This window comes from Amborella trichopoda, chromosome 2 (genome assembly GCF_054954075.1).
Source record: "Amborella trichopoda isolate Santa Cruz 75 chromosome 2, AtrichopodaSantaCruz75HAP2 v2.0, whole genome shotgun sequence".
Classification (NCBI taxonomy): Eukaryota; Viridiplantae; Streptophyta; class Magnoliopsida; order Amborellales; family Amborellaceae; genus Amborella; species Amborella trichopoda.
This window is the reverse complement of record NC_142337.1, coordinates 65,024,926-65,044,830: the sequence shown is the minus strand read 5'-3', so window position 1 is coordinate 65,044,830 and position 19,905 is coordinate 65,024,926. Positions and strand designations below refer to the sequence as shown.

The 19,905-nt window shown below is 36.1% G+C and overlaps 1 protein-coding gene across 1 annotated transcript in view; it reads left to right on the top strand.

Annotated features, from left to right (window-relative positions):
* The window catches only part of LOC18430310 (proteasome subunit beta type-6), a 35,073-nt gene extending 15,852 nt beyond the window's left edge, over positions 1-19,221 (top strand). The window contains exons 4-10 of the mRNA XM_088859877.1: positions 3,879-3,934; positions 5,221-5,293; positions 6,688-6,799; positions 13,523-13,596; positions 13,774-14,007; positions 17,808-17,999; positions 18,909-19,221. Of these exons, the coding sequence (XP_088716003.1) occupies positions 3,879-3,934; positions 5,221-5,293; positions 6,688-6,799; positions 13,523-13,596; positions 13,774-14,007; positions 17,808-17,999; positions 18,909-19,028 (861 nt within the window). The 3' untranslated portion in view covers positions 19,029-19,221. The remainder of the gene's footprint in view (positions 1-3,878; positions 3,935-5,220; positions 5,294-6,687; positions 6,800-13,522; positions 13,597-13,773; positions 14,008-17,807; positions 18,000-18,908) is intronic.
* The last annotated feature ends 684 nt before the right edge of the window (positions 19,222-19,905 follow it).

The following is a 19,905-nucleotide window of genomic DNA, read 5'->3' as shown; positions in this document are numbered from 1 at the left end:
AGGGATAGGCTCAAAAGGACAATGGGGAATTATGGCCTCACTGAGGGTATGGCTCTTGATAGAGCAGAATGACGAACTAGGATTCGTGTAGCCGACCCCAAATAGTTGGGAAAAAACTTTGATGATGATGATGATGATGATTGATTGGTTAGTAAAGTTTGAGTTTTTGAACTTACTAGTTGTAAAGTTTGGATTTTTAAACTTACTATTAGGTAAGTCAAAGTCAGTCTCTCTTTTTTTTTGGTTAGAAATGGTCTAGAAGTAGTTTCCTTCCTAATTTTGTAAAAGGGCTGAATTCTTAAAATCATAAAGAATCTAGTTCCCTAATATTGGAAGAGATAGATTTACGAAATGTTGAAGGATTGCTTAACTTCCAAATTAAGCAGGATGAGAGGTTTGTACCTAAATGAAAAGAGATGTAGGGCAATGCAAATAATAGAAGAGGTTGAGTTTGTGAATAAAACTTGCTTTTGCTTGATGGTGTTAATTCCATCCTGAGTTGTTAATGCCTTCTTCATGGTGTGGACTTCATGAACCCTAGTTTTGGGTTGATCTTGATGCGAACACAATACTAAGCCTCTTAAGTTGCACGAGGTGTCAACTCCTTATACAAATAAGGGTTTTCTTCTTCCTTCATCCATCCTTTTTTCTCTTTCCATCCCTGCACTATACGAAACCTAAGAATACTCCACTTCCGTCACCCCAAAAGTCCTTTTAAACGGCAGGAAAACCAGCTCTTGACAACCCTAACACATAACTTCCATTTCCAGTCTTTTCTATCTTAAAGCCAGCCCGAGGTGCCCTCCTTTCATCCTTGTATCTTGCTGGACTGTTAACTTTTAGCAACTTCAACTTCCATTAAACTTCCAACCCGAAACTTTACCTTAACCTCACCAAATCGTCCCCTATAGACTTAGTCTAAGTCCCACCACCTTAACCCCCCTATCATCTAAAACCCTGCTGTCCTAGATTTTGCAGAGACACAGATCCTTCAAAATTCCCAAATCCTAACCTAACTAGAATTCCAAAGCTATGTGAACCCTTTCTTCCTAAACCCACCCACATGTGATACTCATTTAGGAACCAAGTGGGTTTGCATTGGCAATTAAGTAGTCAAGTAAACAAAAGACGTAGTTGCTGGATGCTTAATATCAAAAGCGTACAAAGTCTCATTGCATTATAGAACAGTTCATCTGTCTTTGTTTGTTATGTCTGTTGATGTTTAATTAGTAGCATAATAGATCATGCAAAGGGTTTTGAATTAAGAAATCTTTTTCTTCGGGTTCAATGGGTGACTGGCTAAGCCATCAAAAAGAAAAAAGGGTGAATGCTGAACTTCCATCAAGCAGTCAAATTGAAACTTAGAGGAGATAGGGTTCCTAAAATATTTACCTACACATTTATACCATATTCTTAGCCATAAGTGGTTCTCATTTGACGTACTTTAGTATTATAGGCTAAGATTGGTCATGTCAAAGGGTTAATTTAAGAACCCATATGTGCTGCATTTCTTTGGTGACATTTGAGGTTGATACATGCGTTGCAGTTATGCCATTTTCTGTGGTGAAACACTACGTAACCCTTTTTTTTTTGTGTGTGTGTGACTTCAGTGGCAATGTATTACTTAATAAACATGTTTACAAAAGTATTCCATTAGCTGTAGGATGAGGCAGCACACATATGTCGGGTGCTCCATTAGAGCAAAAAGCATGTCAGGAAATAAAAAATTACAATTAGGGCCTCCTTTGTGCAAAAAATGGTAGGGCCTGTACATGGTTCAGTGTAGGGTTAAGAGAGAGAGCGTATAGAGTGAAAATTAGAGGAGTGGATAAAAAGAGATAGGGGGTAGTGAACAAAGAAAGACTATAGAGAGGAGAGAAAGGGAGAAAGAGGATGAGGAAAAAGCATAGAGAGGAGAAACAAAAAGCAAAAAGGGGGGGGGGAAAGAGACAGAAAGGTAGGTTGTGGTAAGGGTGGGTAGGAGGAGATGAAGTAAGGGAGATGAGGAATAGAGAGAGAATAGTGGGGGAAAAGAGAAGAATAAAGACTGTAAAAATTAGTAAGTGCAGGGAGAGATGGTAGAGTTGAAACAAGAAAGTTCAAGATAGAAAGCCAAAATAAATACATGGTGAAGTCAAGTAACCCAAGGTATGCCCCTTCCTTTGCCAACACGTCAGCCACTGTATTGGCCTCCCACCGAGTATGAGAGAATTTGACTCGAAGAGGCCTGCACAAATAAAAAATATGATAGAAAATGTCAGATAATCTTGAGGACAGGGTGACTTCCTTGAGGCCCAGATGATAACATTTTTCAATCTCCTTCGACCACTAGATGATCTTCCCAAAATGGGTCAAAACTCTTCATTCCCTCAAGAATGGCATTTGCTTCAGCGCAATAAGAATCACGGAGACCGAGGTATCCTGAGAAGCTAGAAAAAATGTTCCTTTGTTTGTTTCTTTAGATAGCTGTGTTACCATGGGAGCTCCCATCTATGTTCATTTTGATGTGACACATGGGCTTGGGGAAATATGAAAGGTAGACCAGACCTTGTCAAGGATTTGAAGGTGAGGATGGTGACCCAATTAGACATAAACAAAGCAGTCGGTAGAGATTTAATGTCTTTGAACTGTATGGTTGGTGGGAATAGGGCAAATGGCTTCTTTACAGAATAAAGCCCAGAAAATATGCCCAAGTGGGCACTGGACCTGACCTTTTCATTATTACCATTATTGTAGATGAAAAAATTGTGCAGTGTGTTATGCAAATTCAAGAAGTTCGGTATCTAATCATCGTGCAAAGATCTTCTAAGAGTAGGGTTCCAAATGATGTTGGCATCATAGACTTTAAAGCATTGGTTCATTGTGGCATTTGGGCAGGAAGCTAGTTTGAAAAGTTTGAGCCATTGTTTGTTAAAAAGTTGATAACCGAACCGAATATCATGCCAAAAGGGCATTATCTCTGCTATTAACTTTGAATATGATGAGTGGCATGAAGAGATGATGACAAGCGTAGGGCATTTTTTAACATCCAGACACACGGGTGGTCATAGGCCTTTTGTTAGGGAGACAACCAAAGCTATTAGCTCCATATTTGAAAGGAAAACCTCTTTGCCAAAGAAGATGTTTTCGGCTTGCAAAACACCACCACGATTTGCCTAGAAGGGTGAGATTCATGAATCTGAGTTTGCGGATACCCAATTCACCCACCTTTTTGGGTGAAATTAGGATTTTTTTTTTTTGTGAGGTTCATCACCCGACCACAGGAAATTTTTTCTAAGCATTCCTAGGATTTTAGTAAACGAGGCCGGCATACGGAACAAAGTCATGAAGTAGATGGGACATGAGAATATTGGATAGGGGGCTTTGGTCAAGGTGATTCTCCCACCGAGAGAGAAAAAACAGACCCTTTATATATATATATATATATATATATATATATATATATATATATATATATATATATATATATATATATCCTTTTTTCAGGATTTCTTTCCCATTCTGTTCATTCCTCTTTTTCTCAACTGCATGCGTCTTTATTAGTCTGCTCTTTGGTGTACTACTTGATGCATACTGTGTTCTCTTCAATGAATGAGGGTTAACTGAATGAAAGAGGATACATAGCCATGTACTCATCTGAACTTACATACCTTGGTAAGAATGAATCAATCACATTGATAAACACCTGCATCGTCAGTTATTATGGACTCTATTTTCAGCTTATCTCTCTTATCTTTCTTCACCAATATCTTGGTGCAAGAATGTTATATTACCCCTAGGAAATAGGGTGCAAGAATGTGATGCTGGTGCTGGTTGGCTGAGCACTTAATGTTTTTTGTGTGCGGAATTATCTTTACTTTTTTTTGCTGATCTTGCAGGCTGCAGATTCTCAAATAGTCTCTGACTATGTACGCTATTATGTTCACCAGCACATGTGAGTTGATTTATCTTGCCTCTTTGATTTATTTATTTATTGGTTCTATCCAAGGTAATGCTAGGTATACAGTTATTTGCTCATTGGATGATGGCATAATAGTATATGGTTGCTGTGGCGCATTATTTTTTTTAATGATATTGTTTAGGAATTTTGATTAGTTATACATTTGTCAAGTATATGCATCAGGTGTTCTGAGATTGTGAAACATATTGATGTATTGTGATAGTGCTACTGTGTTCCCTAATTTTCTGGACAGACCAAAAGAGTTTGTAGGTTATGGTTTCTTGTACTGTATCGAGCTTTGGGATGGCTGATGGGTGAATGAGAATGTTGTGGAATACTGGAAGAAACACACATTGCAAAGTTATGGGGTGATTTTCTGAATCAAGGCATAAATCATTCTCAGATCAAATTTTGATTAGCAATAGATTGGCTGCTGTCGTGTTTCTTAAAAAAGGGCAATTTGCGAGGATTAGAGAACCCTAATCAGATCACAATTTTTGTAAAAACTTTTCTTTAGTTCAAATGTTGTCCGTCTAGGTTCCATTTTTATTCAATGAATCTGGCATTTAATCCCTTACAAACCAACTTCTGTGTCACTTCCCATTTACCTGCCTAACCCATCATTTGCCTGTGCATAGTCTACTGTAGGTTTTATTTGTGAGTTTAGTGGATCTGTGCCTTCAGCATTCATCTGTATTGCAGTTCATTTACTTTGTGTCACATTTCAAATCATCTCTGCTCAAATTTATATCGTTTCATAATGTATAGACCTAAACCTTCTGGCTGACAAAACCTTAGATGTCACTTACTGCATCGAAGACTCATCATTGCAGTTGTTTTTTCTGCTCAAGGGAACAATGTGATATCCTGCTGGTCATCTAGTTGACATCACGAGCTCCACATATTCTTATTTTGCAGGTCTCTTGTAACAATTTTAAATAATATTGAGAAAGTCATTTGAATTACTGAGTTATGCTTGGTTCTGTTTTTCAACTTTGAAATATACATGTGGACTCTGCTCTGTTTTTGATGGGTTTTCTGCATCTTTTAATGAACTTAAAACCTTGTTTGTGAACTTCCCAAGATCGGCGTTCTTTTGTATCACTGTGGTCGATGTCAACCCATTTTTTATAATGTGGTTTGAAGTTTGGAAAGACCTTTTTTTTTTTTTTCCCCCCAAATGGTTGATAAGAAAGAATTGTTGTATATATTTGTTGTATATAAGTGTGCGATTCAAACATTGGGTTTATTGGTTTGATTTTATGTAGTCTTCATTGCAGAATACAACTTGGGCAGCCTGCCACAGTCAAAGTGGCAGCTAACTTGACAAGATTGTTGTCATATCAGAACAAGGTAAGACAGACTCTTTTTAGCTCTGTACTACGGTTCATCTGGTTGTTTTGGATGGTCAAGCTAAAATTTAAGACCAAAGTTTATTAATAGTCCTGGCAATTATTGAAATTTTCCTTTTTTATCACTACATTCAGCAAAGTTTTCCAAGTTAACCTAGAAGTTTTCTAAGTTAACCAACATGTTTTTTTTTTGTGAAAGGCTGTGTATATTCCAATTGAAGACCAACAATTATGAATTCATTGTAGATACTTGATTGTCCAGTTCAATTGATAGTTATGTGCTCTTTATTTGTCATGCTCGATAATTGTGCATCATATTCACAGTTGTTCTGCGTGTGATATGCCACAATTTTTCAAATCACACTGCACCTGAGACCACAATCATGACAATTCTTTAGTTTGTTGTTTCTATGATGCGTTTGGATTTCTTGCTTTCTTGCGGGTTCTCTTTCACAGTCGCTTGATATGCCTCCTTTGTTTCCTTTGTTGGCTTTGTGAACTAGTTCTCTCAACCATTTGTATGTTGCACTGTTAATTAAGTTTGTGACAGAGTGCAGGCTGTTTTTTTTTTTTTTGAGTGAGACAGAATGCAGGCTGTTTTATCTGCACCTCTTTCTTTGACTCTTGCTCTTGGTTCATGTTAATTGGATCAATTCTGACTTCTATCGTCCTACTGAAGGGCTCTGCATTGTTCATGAACTAGTTCATTCTATTTTATTTTCAATTTTTTCTGTTTTGCATTTGAAATGCTTCAGAATATTGTGATTTGACTTAACACTGTGCTTTAATTTTCACATTACCAGAACATGCTGGGGACTGGCCTGATTGTTGGTGGATGGGACCAGTATGGAGGAGGTCAGATATACTCAATTCCTCTGGGAGGATCTATTATAGAACAGCCATTTGCTATTGGAGGTATGTGAATGCCAGTCTGACCTGTCATTTTTCCCTTTCAAATTGAAAATGTGTGCTATATGTTTCTTTTTTGCTTTCTTAGTATGTTTTCTGTTCTCTCTCTCTCTCTCTCTATCGATCTATCTATCTATTTGTACTAAATGCATGTGCTTCTTTATTTTAAGAAAAGGTACTTTGGATGTACGTGTTTCCTTTTCTAGTCAGCAAATATAGTTGGGTTTCTATTACAACAGTTTTTGGTGTTGTAGCTTTAGGAAGCTTATATCATTATTAAGATAAGTGTTCTTGTCAGTATTTGTTTAATTTTTTTTTTCTGAGGTGGGTTCTGAAATTAAGGTTGGGTGGGATATTTTCTTTTCATTTACTTGACTTTATGAGGAATTTGTTCATAATGCAATAAAAGTACACGGCTAAGCATTTGAAATGCTTCAGAATATTGTGATTTGACTTAACACTGTGCTTTAATTTTCACATTACCAGAACATGCTGGAGACTGGCCTGATTGTTGGTGGATGGGACCAGTATGGGGGAGGTCAGATATACTCAATTCCTCTGGGAGGATCTATTATAGAACAGCCATTTGCTATTGGAGGTATGTGAATGCCAGTCTGACCTGTCATTTTTCCCTTTCAAATTGAAAATGTGTGCTATATGTTTCTTTTTTGCTTTCTTAGTATGTTTTCTGTTCTCTCTCTCTCTCTCTATCGATCTATCTATCTATTTGTACTAAATGCATGTGCTTCTTTATTTTAAGAAAAGGTACTTTGGATGTACGTGTTTCCTTTTCTAGTCAGCAAATATAGTTGGGTTTCTATTACAACAGTTTTTGGTGTTGTAGCTTTAGGAAGCTTATATCATTATTAAGATAAGTGTTCTTGTCAGTATTTGTTTAATTTTTTTTTTCTGAGGTGGGTTCTGAAATTAAGGTTGGGTGGGATATTTTCTTTTCATTTACTTGACTTTATGAGGAATTTGTTCATAATGCAATAAAAGTACACAGCTAAGCATTTGAAATGATTCAGAATATTGTGATTTGACTTAACACTGTGCTTTAATTTTCACATTACCAGAACATGCTGGAGACTGGCCTGATTGTTGGTGGATGGGACCAGTATGGAGGAGGTCAGATATACTCAATTCCTCTGGGAGGATCTATTATAGAACAGCCATTTGCTATTGGAGGTATGTGAATGCCAGTCTGACCTGTCATTTTTCCCTTTCAAATTGAAAATGTGTGCTATATGTTTCTTTTTTGCTCTCTTAGTATGTTTTCTGTTCTCTCTCTCTCTCTCTATCGATCTATCTATCTATTTGTACTAAATGCATGTGCTTCTTTATTTTAAGAAAAGGTACTTTGGATGTACGTGTTTCCTTTTCTAGTCAGCAAATATAGTTGGGTTTCTATTACAACAGTTTTTGGTGTTGTAGCTTTAGGAAGCTTATATCATTATTAAGATAAGTGTTCTTGTCAGTATTTGTTTAATTTTTTTTTTCTGAGGTGGGTTCTGAAATTAAGGTTGGGTGGGATATTTTCTTTTCATTTACTTGACTTTATGAGGAATTTGTTCATAATGCAATAAAAGTACACAGCTAAGCATTTGAAATGATTCAGAATATTGTGATTTGACTTAACACTGTGCTTTAATTTTCACATTACCAGAACATGCTGGAGACTGGCCTGATTGTTGGTGGATGGGACCAGTATGGAGGAGGTCAGATATACTCAATTCCTCTGGGAGGATCTATTATAGAACAGCCATTTGCTATTGGAGGTATGTGAATGCCAGTCTGACCTGTCATTTTTCCCTTTCAAATTGAAAATGTGTGCTATATGTTTCTTTTTTGCTCTCTTAGTATGTTTTCTGTTCTCTCTCTCTCTCTCTATCGATCTATCTATCTATTTGTACTAAATGCATGTGCTTCTTTATTTTAAGAAAAGGTACTTTGGATGTACGTGTTTCCTTTTCTAGTCAGCAAATATAGTTGGGTTTCTATTACAACAGTTTTTGGTGTTGTAGCTTTAGGAAGCTTATATCATTATTAAGATAAGTGTTCTTGTCAGTATTTGTTTAATTTTTTTTTTCTGAGGTGGGTTCTGAAATTAAGGTTGGGTGGGATATTTTCTTTTCATTTACTTGACTTTATGAGGAATTTGTTCATAATGCAATAAAAGTACACGGCTAAGCATTTGAAATGCTTCAGAATATTGTGATTTGACTTAACACTGTGCTTTAATTTTCACATTACCAGAACATGCTGGAGACTGGCCTGATTGTTGGTGGATGGGACCAGTATGGAGGAGGTCAGATATACTCAATTCCTCTGGGAGGATCTATTATAGAACAGCCATTTGCTATTGGAGGTATGTGAATGCCAGTCTGACCTGTCATTTTTCCCTTTCAAATTGAAAATGTGTGCTATATGTTTCTTTTTTGCTTTCTTAGTATGTTTTCTGTTCTCTCTCTCTCTCTCTCTCTCTCTCTCTCTCTATCGATCTATCTATCTATTTGTACTAAATGCATGTGCTTCTTTATTTTAAGAAAAGGTACTTTGGATGTACGTGTTTCCTTTTCTAGTCAGCAAATATAGTTGGGTTTCTATTACAACAGTTTTTGGTGTTGTAGCTTTAGGAAGCTTATATCATTATTAAGATAAGTGTTCTTGTTAGTATTTGGTTAATTTTTTTTTTCTGAGGTGGGTTCTGAAATTAAGGTTGGGTGGGATATTTTCTTTTCATTTACTTGACTTTATGAGGAATTTGTTCATAATGCAATAAAAGTACACGGCTAAGAGAGTTGTACATACAATGAAATATGTGTACCATGAGAAGTACACTTCTAGTAGGATCAAGGTGTGCATGTCACCATTGATGTAGCTGTGTCCATCCCATCATGATACTTCTTCATCGTGACTGTATTTATCACGGTGGTCACCAAATGTTTCTAGAAAAATCAGGGAGCCTGTGTTGTTTGTTGTGTCATCAACTGCAAACATCGTGCTGTGTGCAGTTCATACTGCAGTGGCCATGGGACATCATGTACTCTGATGCCACACAACCATTTTTTTATTTACTATCGAGAAGAAAAGAAAAGCGTTTTGCAAGACGTGAAAATTTATTCAATATGTGGAAAAGCAGGCAGGGGGTGTAGCCCTTGAACCCCTTTTCCATCAAAATCAAATTTTTGATACTAATATTTGACAAAAAAATATTTCCATTGATTCATTATAATTAAAAAAAAAACAATATTTCCATTGAGTCTTCTTCTTTAAAAGCGTCTCTATCTTAACCCTCTCTCCTATAACATCTCATTTTTTTTCTCAGTCCCCTTTTTCTCACCTCTTATTATCGTTTCTTTTCCTCTACTTTTCTCTATCCGTATCTACTCCCCTATCTCTCTTCCGCCTCATCCTCCCTGTTTCTTTTTATCACTTTCTCTACTCACTCTCACTGGCACTAATGCTCGAGTGCCTGACGTGTGGGCTGCCAGTCACATTTTTTGTTATTACTAACTGCATTTGTTTTATAGAGCACTCGGCCTTGTGGGCTGCCTTAGACTCACTACTTGTGAGGACCTTGTATGTTAGTCCTGTTAGTAATATATTATCATGATTATCAAAAGTATTTTCATTCAGTCTTAAGTCAAAATTCATATTTCAATTCACAACATTCATGATTAATTTAAAATTTGTAGTCTTTTATCAAAATTAATATTGTACTTTCATCAAACTTAATTTTTTGTTCTTTTTCAAATATTTGTATTTCTTTCCCAGAAACAGTGTTCCTTATGAAAGGCCCCAGTATGCTCAAAAGAAGAAAAAATATTGTCACTTTGTTGAATTCGAAGTACTCGATAACGAAGCCTGTTATCACTTATGAAGCATGTCAATGAAACTCATCGCATAGGGATAAAGTAGACTTAGGTTCGTGTCTGGCTGTCAAAGGTGGTTAAAAAAATCTTGCAAAATGCCAGTGTCACAGGACTCTATGGGGAGAATACATCTCACAAAATTCATGTCCCTTCAAGAGTAGTCAAGTGCGGGACAAGTTGAGCAGAACCCAATCCTGCCCCATGATAGCATCATAGCCCCACTGTGGCAACATAGCATGATGACCTCACGGCAGCTGCATTATATATAGCCCCATGATGGAATCATGCAGTTGGGACATGCAAATTGGTAATCAGCGTTGTCCCGCTGGAACGGAAAAGTCTGGTGGAAGTAACTTCGGGTTCGAGACTTCGAGTAATCACTTGGTAAGTATATTTTTTCCTTTCTGATTTTCAATGCATTAGTTGTCTTTTCAAAACCCTCTTCTGCGTTGTCTATTTCAAAATCTCCTTTCCCTCAGTTTGCAGAACTTCCACAAATTTTTTCCAAAATGAGGAGTGCTTTGGTGATAGAAATGATGACATCATCATGCTCATTTCTGGTTCAAACCTGCATTTGAAGGTACATAGCTGTTTGAAGTTGATTACAAGAGCCTTCTTAAGCCTACCTATAAGTGAACAGTCCTAAGCCCACCTTATTTCAGAGGACTTGTATTTGTGGTCTCTGATGAGACGTTCTTTGGCTCAATCTTGAATCTAGCCAGATTTCTTCATAGTTCATGGCATTCTTGCATTATTTGATCGATACTTGGAGTCCTCCGGTTAGGATTTAGTTCTTTATCTGATTGGTGGGAGAGTCTTACCATAAGGATCCACTTCCATTCCTGATTGGTCATGGGAGTCAGGCCATGACAATCCAGTTTCTTTGCCATTCGACCCCCGTAGACTCCAAAGGAATACCCATTCTTCATATATTGCCCCTGGACTGCATGCCTATGATCGATATGAATGGCCTGAGTAGGTCTGCTAGAACAGGGCATGTTGTACTGCATGCCTAGGATCAATATCAACGGCCTGAGCAGGTCTGCTAGAACGGGGCATGTTGTACCGCATGCCTATATCACCCGTGGATGGCTGTCTCAAGTTTGGGCTGCCCTCAACCAAAAAATTAAAAATATAATTATTTTGGCATATAAAAAAAAAGTAAGGTTAAACTATTTTTTGTGCCTTCAAGACCTCTGAATTAGCGTGCAGAGATTCTTTTTTTCTGAAATGGTAAATGTTTTATTGTGACTTGGTGCAAAAAAGGAATTGTTGATTGTTTTAAAAAATGAGTGTCCATTCAAAGAGTCATATACACAAGAAAATCACATTGATTTACAACTAAAAAAACAAATATTTTGTGCCCAATCTATGATTATTGAGTTTTTGATGAGCAAGATTGACTCTAGTAGGCCCCGAAACAATGTTAAAAATTTGGCACCTAGGTGCCACTTAGGCGGGCTTCCTACGCATATGGCATCTACATGTCCGCCTAGACGAGCGCCGAGGAGGCACCTTGATGCAGGCTGCCCGTGGGTGAAAATAGTCCCTCAGCCAGGGGTATTTTGGGTATTTTCTCCCCCTATAAAGTTGGCAAAAGGGTTTTGAGCGGCATTCTAGTTCCCCAAAACCCCTTTTGTATGTTTTAGAGAGGAAAACTCTAAAAAAAAAATTGGATTTTGAGATTTTTCTCAAGGTTGAAAAAACTTCAACATTTTTCAATTTCATGCAACATCAAAAGATACACTTTCCTATACTTTTTGGAGCTTGAAGGGGTCACAAGAGGGAACTTTTGGCAACCGAAGGACGCCAATTTGGGCCTATGTTGATTCCATTTTGAAAAAGTTAAATATATTAGAATATTTGAGTACGGGTTTGGCATTGTTTTTGTATAATATTTTATGATTTGATATTATTATATTTTTAGTGCTATTTTTGCATATTTGTAGTTGACATATTTTGTGTATATTTACTGGTTTGGGCCTATGTCGGATTCATTTTGGATAGATTAATGCATTACAATATTTGAATCATGGTTTGATATTTTGTTTGTATAATGTGTTATAGTATGACGTTCTTTTATTTTTTATATTTTTGTGTTTTTGTAATTTGAATATTTTGTGAATATTTATCGGTTTGGGCTTATATTTTATGAATAGTTTGAATTGTAATGCTATTTTGTGAATAATTAGATTGGAAACTAAATCGTAGGGATATTATGTGATTATTATTTTTAGATTGATATTATTATTTTCTTTGTTAGATTGGAAAACCAAATATTATGTATTTTTTTATGTTTCATTTGGTTTCCACATATTATGAAGTTCATTTTGTGACGAATGATGATGCCTATGATTATTTATTTCTTTATTTTCAAGGGTTTTGGGGCCCTAAAACTGCCTAAGAACTCCCTAGGGGGCCTAAACCCTGCCCTCAGAAGCCTATCCTTGTTCCTAGGTACCCATCTAGGTGGTCAGGTCCCCAAATCTCCTAGGTGTGTGCATCGAGTTTTTGAACATTGCCCCGAAATCCTTCTGCTAATTTTTCATGATGTTCTAGAGTATTAATACCTTAAGAGTTCGGATTGAGCTTGCTTTTCAATTGGAAAAACATTGTCACAAATGAGTAAAAAGAAATTGAAAATCCAAGTCTGACCAGTATTGAAGCCTTGGATTTGAGTTTAAAGAGCAACTGGAGGAGGATAGTACCTACTGTGGCTCATTGCAACCTTTTGGCTCAAGCAACGGAGCCCTGCCCTCGATGTGATCCACTGGTTTGAAGCTTCAAACTCCTGTCTAGGGGCCCTTAGAAATTCCTTTCTATAAGTAGAGATGTCCTCACATATGGTTATCATTGTCTTCTCAATTATAACCAGAAAGTAGTTTTATCATTTTCTCCTCTAATTTCTATCCGCCTATATCATTCTTCATTTCTTTGGAATGAAAATTCCTGAGGCCTAGGGATGGTGGAGTACCAGACTTCTCTCATCATCATCTGTTTGCTATAGAATCTCTTGCTGACCAAAGTCTGATGCCTTTATCAACCCTCGTTTCTCCTGTGCCTCGACTTTTGTCCATCACCTTATGTCATAATAGCCTTATTTTGCTCCTAGTTAATGCAAAAAAAGAAGAAGCCGTGGTTAAAAGCAATAAGTTCCCTTAGATTTTGAGGGGACTACTACTTTGTGTAAGTTGGCTGTTTTTTGTGATTTTGGCAAGATCCTTTTCTTGGTTGGTTGATGCATCATTTGTGCTTGTAAGTAAAGCTCTTGGCATGGGTTTGCCATCTTATCTTAAGCGGAACTGTTTTCTCTGCAGGTTGGATCAAAGATCTTGCTATCTTGTTATTATATGCTTTTCATGGTTTTAGGTGGAGTATGAAATATGTTACATAAATGGATGGATGTGATATACATTGCATTGAGCCCAAAATCCTGTTATTTGCAGGATCTGGCTCCCCTTATTTGTATGGCTTCTTTGATCAGGCATGGAAGAAAGACTTGACCGAGGAAGAAGCTGAGGTACATCCTTAATGACAATTTGAAATCTGCCTTGTCCATTTGTAACTGTTAGTTTTATTTCCTACCAGTCTTGCATAGTATCATGTCACTACCTGTTTGCTGCTTTCAAAGACACCACTATTATATTGGATTCATTCTTAATATGCAGTTCTTTTTTATCATTTTATATACATGCAGAAACATATTGAGGAGGCCGGTGCAGTGAAGGAATTGCAGTTGGTTAAATTTGCCCACTCAATTTCTACTCAATGCCCAATATCTATAGTCTGGAAAATCCCAATTGCCATTTTCATCGGGCTCTCCATGCCCACCCTTGAAATAGCCCCAAACTTGGCTTTTCCTGTATCTCGGCTTATCAAATCATGTGCTATTAACATTTTCCCCATAAAAATAAATTTTCTACAAACTGCTTGACAGTAGTGGTTGGCTTCAAATCTCTAACGTCCGTTGCCCCTCAAGTAAGCTTGTTCTATTCCTTCTATTATTTCATCAATATCGGCATGCCCTCCTTTGCTATCAACATTCTTGTGGTTGTGCCCTTCGTAGAAACTGAGTGATTCGGTTGCACTCTGATAATTATCTACCTCTCTCTATCCATTCACATATGATCACCATCGTGTGTACCTGTAGTTGATATGTGATGTAGGAAGGAAAGGTGGGAAATTGAATCCACCTTTTTCCTAAACCTTAAACAAGTCGAATCAGCAATATTGGAGAAAGAACATAGCTGTAAATCAAGCCATGTGAAGAACTTTTTTCTTTTATGATATAGAATTTATTCCAATAACATATCCCACAAACTATGACATCCAACTGTTTATAAGCCTATGAAACCCTAATTTAGCTTGAGATTCAAGTAAATATTTAATACTCTAAAATACTCCTGAAACAATGCCAAAAATATCCCTGTGAACAGTATCGCATGAATAGTAATTGTGAACAATAACTATGAACAATACCATGAATAGTACTTGTGAATAGTAAATAAGAAAATAAAAACCTAGGAATCCTAAAAATCTTAGAAATAAACCCTAAAACTAAAACTACAATATACATAATTGAAATTGAATAAAAATACAAAATAAAAAGAATTTTGCCCTCCATCATTCTCTCCTTGTTGGAGAAAACTCGTCCTTGAGTTTTGATGTGTGTTAAGATGAACTCAACATCAAAACCACCTTCTTTGACTTTTTTTTTTTGTCGTCTCAAATATTATTCAAAGTAAAAAAAATTCCTCAAGAAATGGGTCCTGATATGGATAATGAGGAATCCATGCAAATTTATCAGATTCAGATATTTGTGAACTCCAATTGGAAAGCACATAAGATACTCTGAACTCAATTTTCTAGCCTTTGGAGGTTTTCTCAACATCTAGTTGATCACTTTCTGAAATTAGGGCCACAATTTGTAGAGTCTGAGTCGACCACACTTCCACTGTGCTACTCTGATTCCAATGCCATAAATCTCCAAAATGTTCTAGATCTTCATCTTTTTCTTCATCAAAGATCGGTTCGCCCACGAAATCTTGATCACCATCATAGATTAGGGGGCCGTTTCGATACCTGGAAATATATTATTTGTGAAATATATTACTAGCGTAATACATTACTGCATAATACATTACCTGTAAATGGATTGTTATTGTTTGGGAAGTATTTAGATGAAACCTAGGAAATACATGTCTACTGTTTGGCTATGTCTAGAAGAAATATGGGAAATGCATTACCAACATTTTACCAGCACTTGCCTATAAACTATCGTTTCTTTCTTTCTGTTTATCACAAAATTCCACTAAAATGTGGAATTAAAGTTATCATCACATCATTCCCTAAAGATTTTCTAATAATAACATCATCACCATTCCAAAAGATTTTCTAATAATAACTTGTACCATTCTAAAGTCATCATCACACACTTTCTTACTTATTTTGCATGCCTTTGGCACTTACATGGAAATTAGACTTTGGTTTCAACATGATAAGTCATTGGAATAATATGATTGGAATAACATATTTTTATTGTGATAAGCCTTATTTTTATTCATTTTTTTATAGAAGTTTTTCAAATGTCTATCTATATAATTTCAAATAAGCAATAAATTTATGATACCAAATTAAAATCTTTATTGTACAAGTTAAAAAATGGGAAGAAATTTGATTAGTAAACTAGAAGGCTTGGTAATTGCAGTAGAAAATTTTGAGGTATTGGAAGAAACAAAAGAGGTATCTTATTTCAATTGGGCTTTTACTAATCTCTTATGAGGATTATGTTGGGTGAAATTTTTTATTATAATTGTGCTGTGTAATTTCTGATTGATTAGATATGCTACGGAGAGAGGGAGAATGGAAAAAGTCCAGATGAGAGAGTAAGGGGCTTAAAAAAAAAAAAAAAAAAGGAAAACGTCCAGATGAGATGAGAGGAAGGGGCTTATAAAAATAAAAATAAAATAAAGGTACAGATAAGAAGAAGGGGCTTAAAGAGAGAGGGAGCCAGTTATTAGGGTTCAAGAGAGAGGGGACGGGCTTAGAGAGAGACGGAGCACCTATGTAAACCGAGTAGGCAGGTTGGCATTTTATTAAGCTGGGATAGGGTAGAGAGACGCACGCGAAAGATTTCTAAAGATTACCCGTCAAGCGCTTAATATATTTTTCACCTTTCACTGGGTGTTTCATGATTTTTGGGGAAATCTCGAGTAATCTCTTTCCATTTCTTTACTATAAAATGTACCCAAACGGTGGAAATGTCGATTGTCATGTAATAGATTTTCAGGTACCCAAACGGCCCCTAGATCTATTCCAAAGTGTTATTCATCATCTAAGTATGTATCGAAAATTGGTGGCAGATCTTAATCTACAACCTGTTGATTTTCGATATGACGCACACCAACCTTGTTCTCTTTCAAATCAAGTAGATCAACTAAATCCCATGATTTATTTTCCTGAACATGAGACTCCCAATGCGGAGCTCGTACATAGAACAGGTGGTTGAAGGCAGCTTCATCATTTCGCTCCAACTCTGAGTCGGATTTAGATTCGTGCCATTCTCCATAAAAACCCTCACAATTTGCATCGATCCATGGAGATTCCTCTTCGTTTAGGGCATGTCATTGCTGGCCCCGCTTGCGCAGCAATAGCTTTGTAACCCTCCGTCAAGTTGTTGATTTCCTTGCGCCGTCGGATCATATCGGCGTCCCTATAGCTAAGACCTTCGCAACAAGCCATCGCAATCTCTAGCCGTCCTCGAACTATGCTCTGATACAACTTGATGCAAGAAGGAAAGGTCGGAAATTGAATCCACCCTTTTCCTGAGCCTTAAACAAATAAAATCAACAATATTGGAGAAGTAACATAGTTGTAAATCAAGCTAAGAGACGAACTTTCATCTTTCATAAAATAGAATTTATTCCAATAACATATCCCCCAAGCTATGACATCCAACTTTTTATAAGCCTATGAAACCCTAATTTAACTTGAGATTCGAGTAAATATGTAATGCTCTAAAATAACCCTAAAACAATATCAAAATTCCGAAAATACCCTTAACAATAACTATGAACAATACCTTGAATAGTACTTGTGAAGAGTAAATAAAAAAAATAAAAACCTTAAAAATCCAAAAAATCCTAGAAATAAACCCTAAAACTAAAACTACAATATGTATAATTGAAATTGAATAAAAATACAAAATAAGAAGAATTTTGCGCTCTATCAATATGCATTCCCTCCCTTGTGGATTTTGCTTTCCCAGGGCTCAACAGTGATTTTCAAGGTCTAGGTTTGCCAATTCTTGTTAGTACCATTTCAAAAGCACCTTGGAGTAGTGTGGAAGAAATTTTTGTTACTTCACAATGACTCGAAACTCACATTGATAATGTTGAAAGGAAAATGACCAAAATACCTTTAAGTTACTTAGATCATTAAGAAAATAAAGTATGGCTAAACTGATGTTGAGTAAATTGCTTGTTACTACGTGTTCTTTTGTTATTCCTTATTTATCTTTTTGGAATAGGAGAGGATTCCCTCACCAGAGATCTTAACTGGAGAGGGGGCATATTAATAACTGATTGTACTTGTCAAAAGAAATCATCTGTAATGAGCTTTGGTTAAAACTTTAAGCAGAGGCAGTGCCCGTGGTAAGTTTTCCTCGGGAGCACCTTTTCTTTTCTTGTGGCTCATGATAATGTATTTTCTTCCTTTACCTGGAGTAAATGAGGGTTTTTGATTTGTCCCTGCCTGACAATAATGATTTTTCTGTTTTCCAAAAAAAAAAAAGAAAAAAATTCAACTGTTGGTTGGATCAGTGTCTATTACATTGGCTGGTTTTATGCAGGATTAGTGAAGAGAGCCATCTCTCTTGCAATAGCTCGAGATAGTGCCAGTGGGGATGTGGTCCGTACTGTTATTGTAAGTTTACTTTATAAATCTTCTCTCAGTATCTCTTATAGTTGTCAATTTATATTCTTTTGTAGTAAAATTACTCTAGTGATGTTTATCTTTGACGTTTACTTTTTATAAGTTGCATTGTGAATTTCTATTGGCTAACTTCCCTGGAATAGATTCCCACATGATTTTGAATTTTGGGCATTTTAACTAAAAGGTTGAGGGCATTTTTTTGTTGGATGGAACGCTTGGCTTGTTTTGCTTTTCTTTTTCATATAACCATGACGATCCACATTTATTTCATTGGGCAAATTTCCAAAACATCCCTTCTACCAGAATTTGCATGCACTAATAGAAATTTGACAGCGTTACACCTTTAAATCAATAGTAGAGTATTCCAGAGTTGTTGGGGGAACTTCGTCATCTGATTTGGGATATCTCCGTTGGAATTCTTAAATCAAGTGCAGTTTCCTGTCATTTTGGCTTGAATTCATGGTTTTCAGTTCTTCATTTAGTTCATTGGGCAAATTTCCAAAACATCCGTTCTACCAGAATTTGCATGCACCATTAGAAATTTGACGGCGTTACACCTTTAAATCAATAGTACACCATAACGGGAGTTGTTAGGGGAACTTCGCCATCTGATTGGGATATCTCAGTAGGAATTCTTAAATCAAGTGCAGTTTCCTGTCATTTTGGCCTGAATTCATGACTTGATTATCATTTATTTACTATCATTGTCGTTTTCATTATGATTATTGTTGCTTTTCATCATATTTAAATGTTACTATAGTTGTAGTAAATTTGATTCTACTAGTACATGTGTAATTTTCTTTGATGATTTAGCTACTAGTTGAAGTGCTATTTCTTTTGGTTAGGCCAGCTACTAATTCAAATAAATGTTTTCATTATTGCTTTTTGTGGGTTTTGCAGATAAACAAGGAAGGTGTGATGCGGCATTTCTTCCCAGGTGATGAGCTTCCGCTATGGCATGAAGAATTAGCGCCCACTAGCTCCTTGCTTGATCTTCTAACCGAGCCAATGTCCACATGAAAATGCTTTCCACATATAGATCATCAACGGTTTCTTTTGTTTCTCCGTTTCATCGGAAAATTTCACTTTTTTGAAAAAAGCAAGAAAGACGGTTTGTTTGTTTGAATTTGTACTAGACTCAAAACATGAAAACAAAATGTGTTTAGGTTTTCTTTGTGAAATGTAGTGCTACAAAAACACTGTGCAGTTAAAATTGGCATTATTGATTCATGCTTGTAGGCATGGATGCTACTTTAATGAGGCTCTTGTAAAAAGTTATCTAGGGTGTTTGAACTTTGCATCTGATGACAAGTAGCATCCAAGCCTGTTCAAACAAGATTGTTCAAACAAGTTTCTTTCTTTATATATATAAAGAAAAAATTGTTATAAAAATGGTGCATCAGGTTATCTAGACTGTTTATTTTCAAGAATATCAAATGTTTATACGTTTGTTGAATCTGTCATTTTTAAAATTTTAAATTTCATAACGAGGGATAGAAATAGATTTTCAAGTCATTGTAAGGTTTTTGATGTTAGGATTACATTTGCAAGCAGAACTTGGAGGTGTGCCTTACTTCTACAGTTCAAGCTAGAGGTGGAAATTTTGAAATTTTTGACATTTTAAATCTCATAGGGATTGAAATATATTTTCAAGCTATCATAAGGTTTTGATAACTAGAACTACGTCTCTAGGAAAATTAAGAGAGACGTAGGTTCTAAACTGTCTCTAGCGAAAAGTTTATATAGAATGTAGGTTCTAAACAATCAAATTAGAGCTTACGTCAAAACTTTTACTAAAAGAGGTCGTTTTGATGTGAAAATATCATCAAATTGATCATCTGGACATCAAGATGTATGGGCATGAGAAAAATATGGATTTTAAGATTTGAAAATAGTG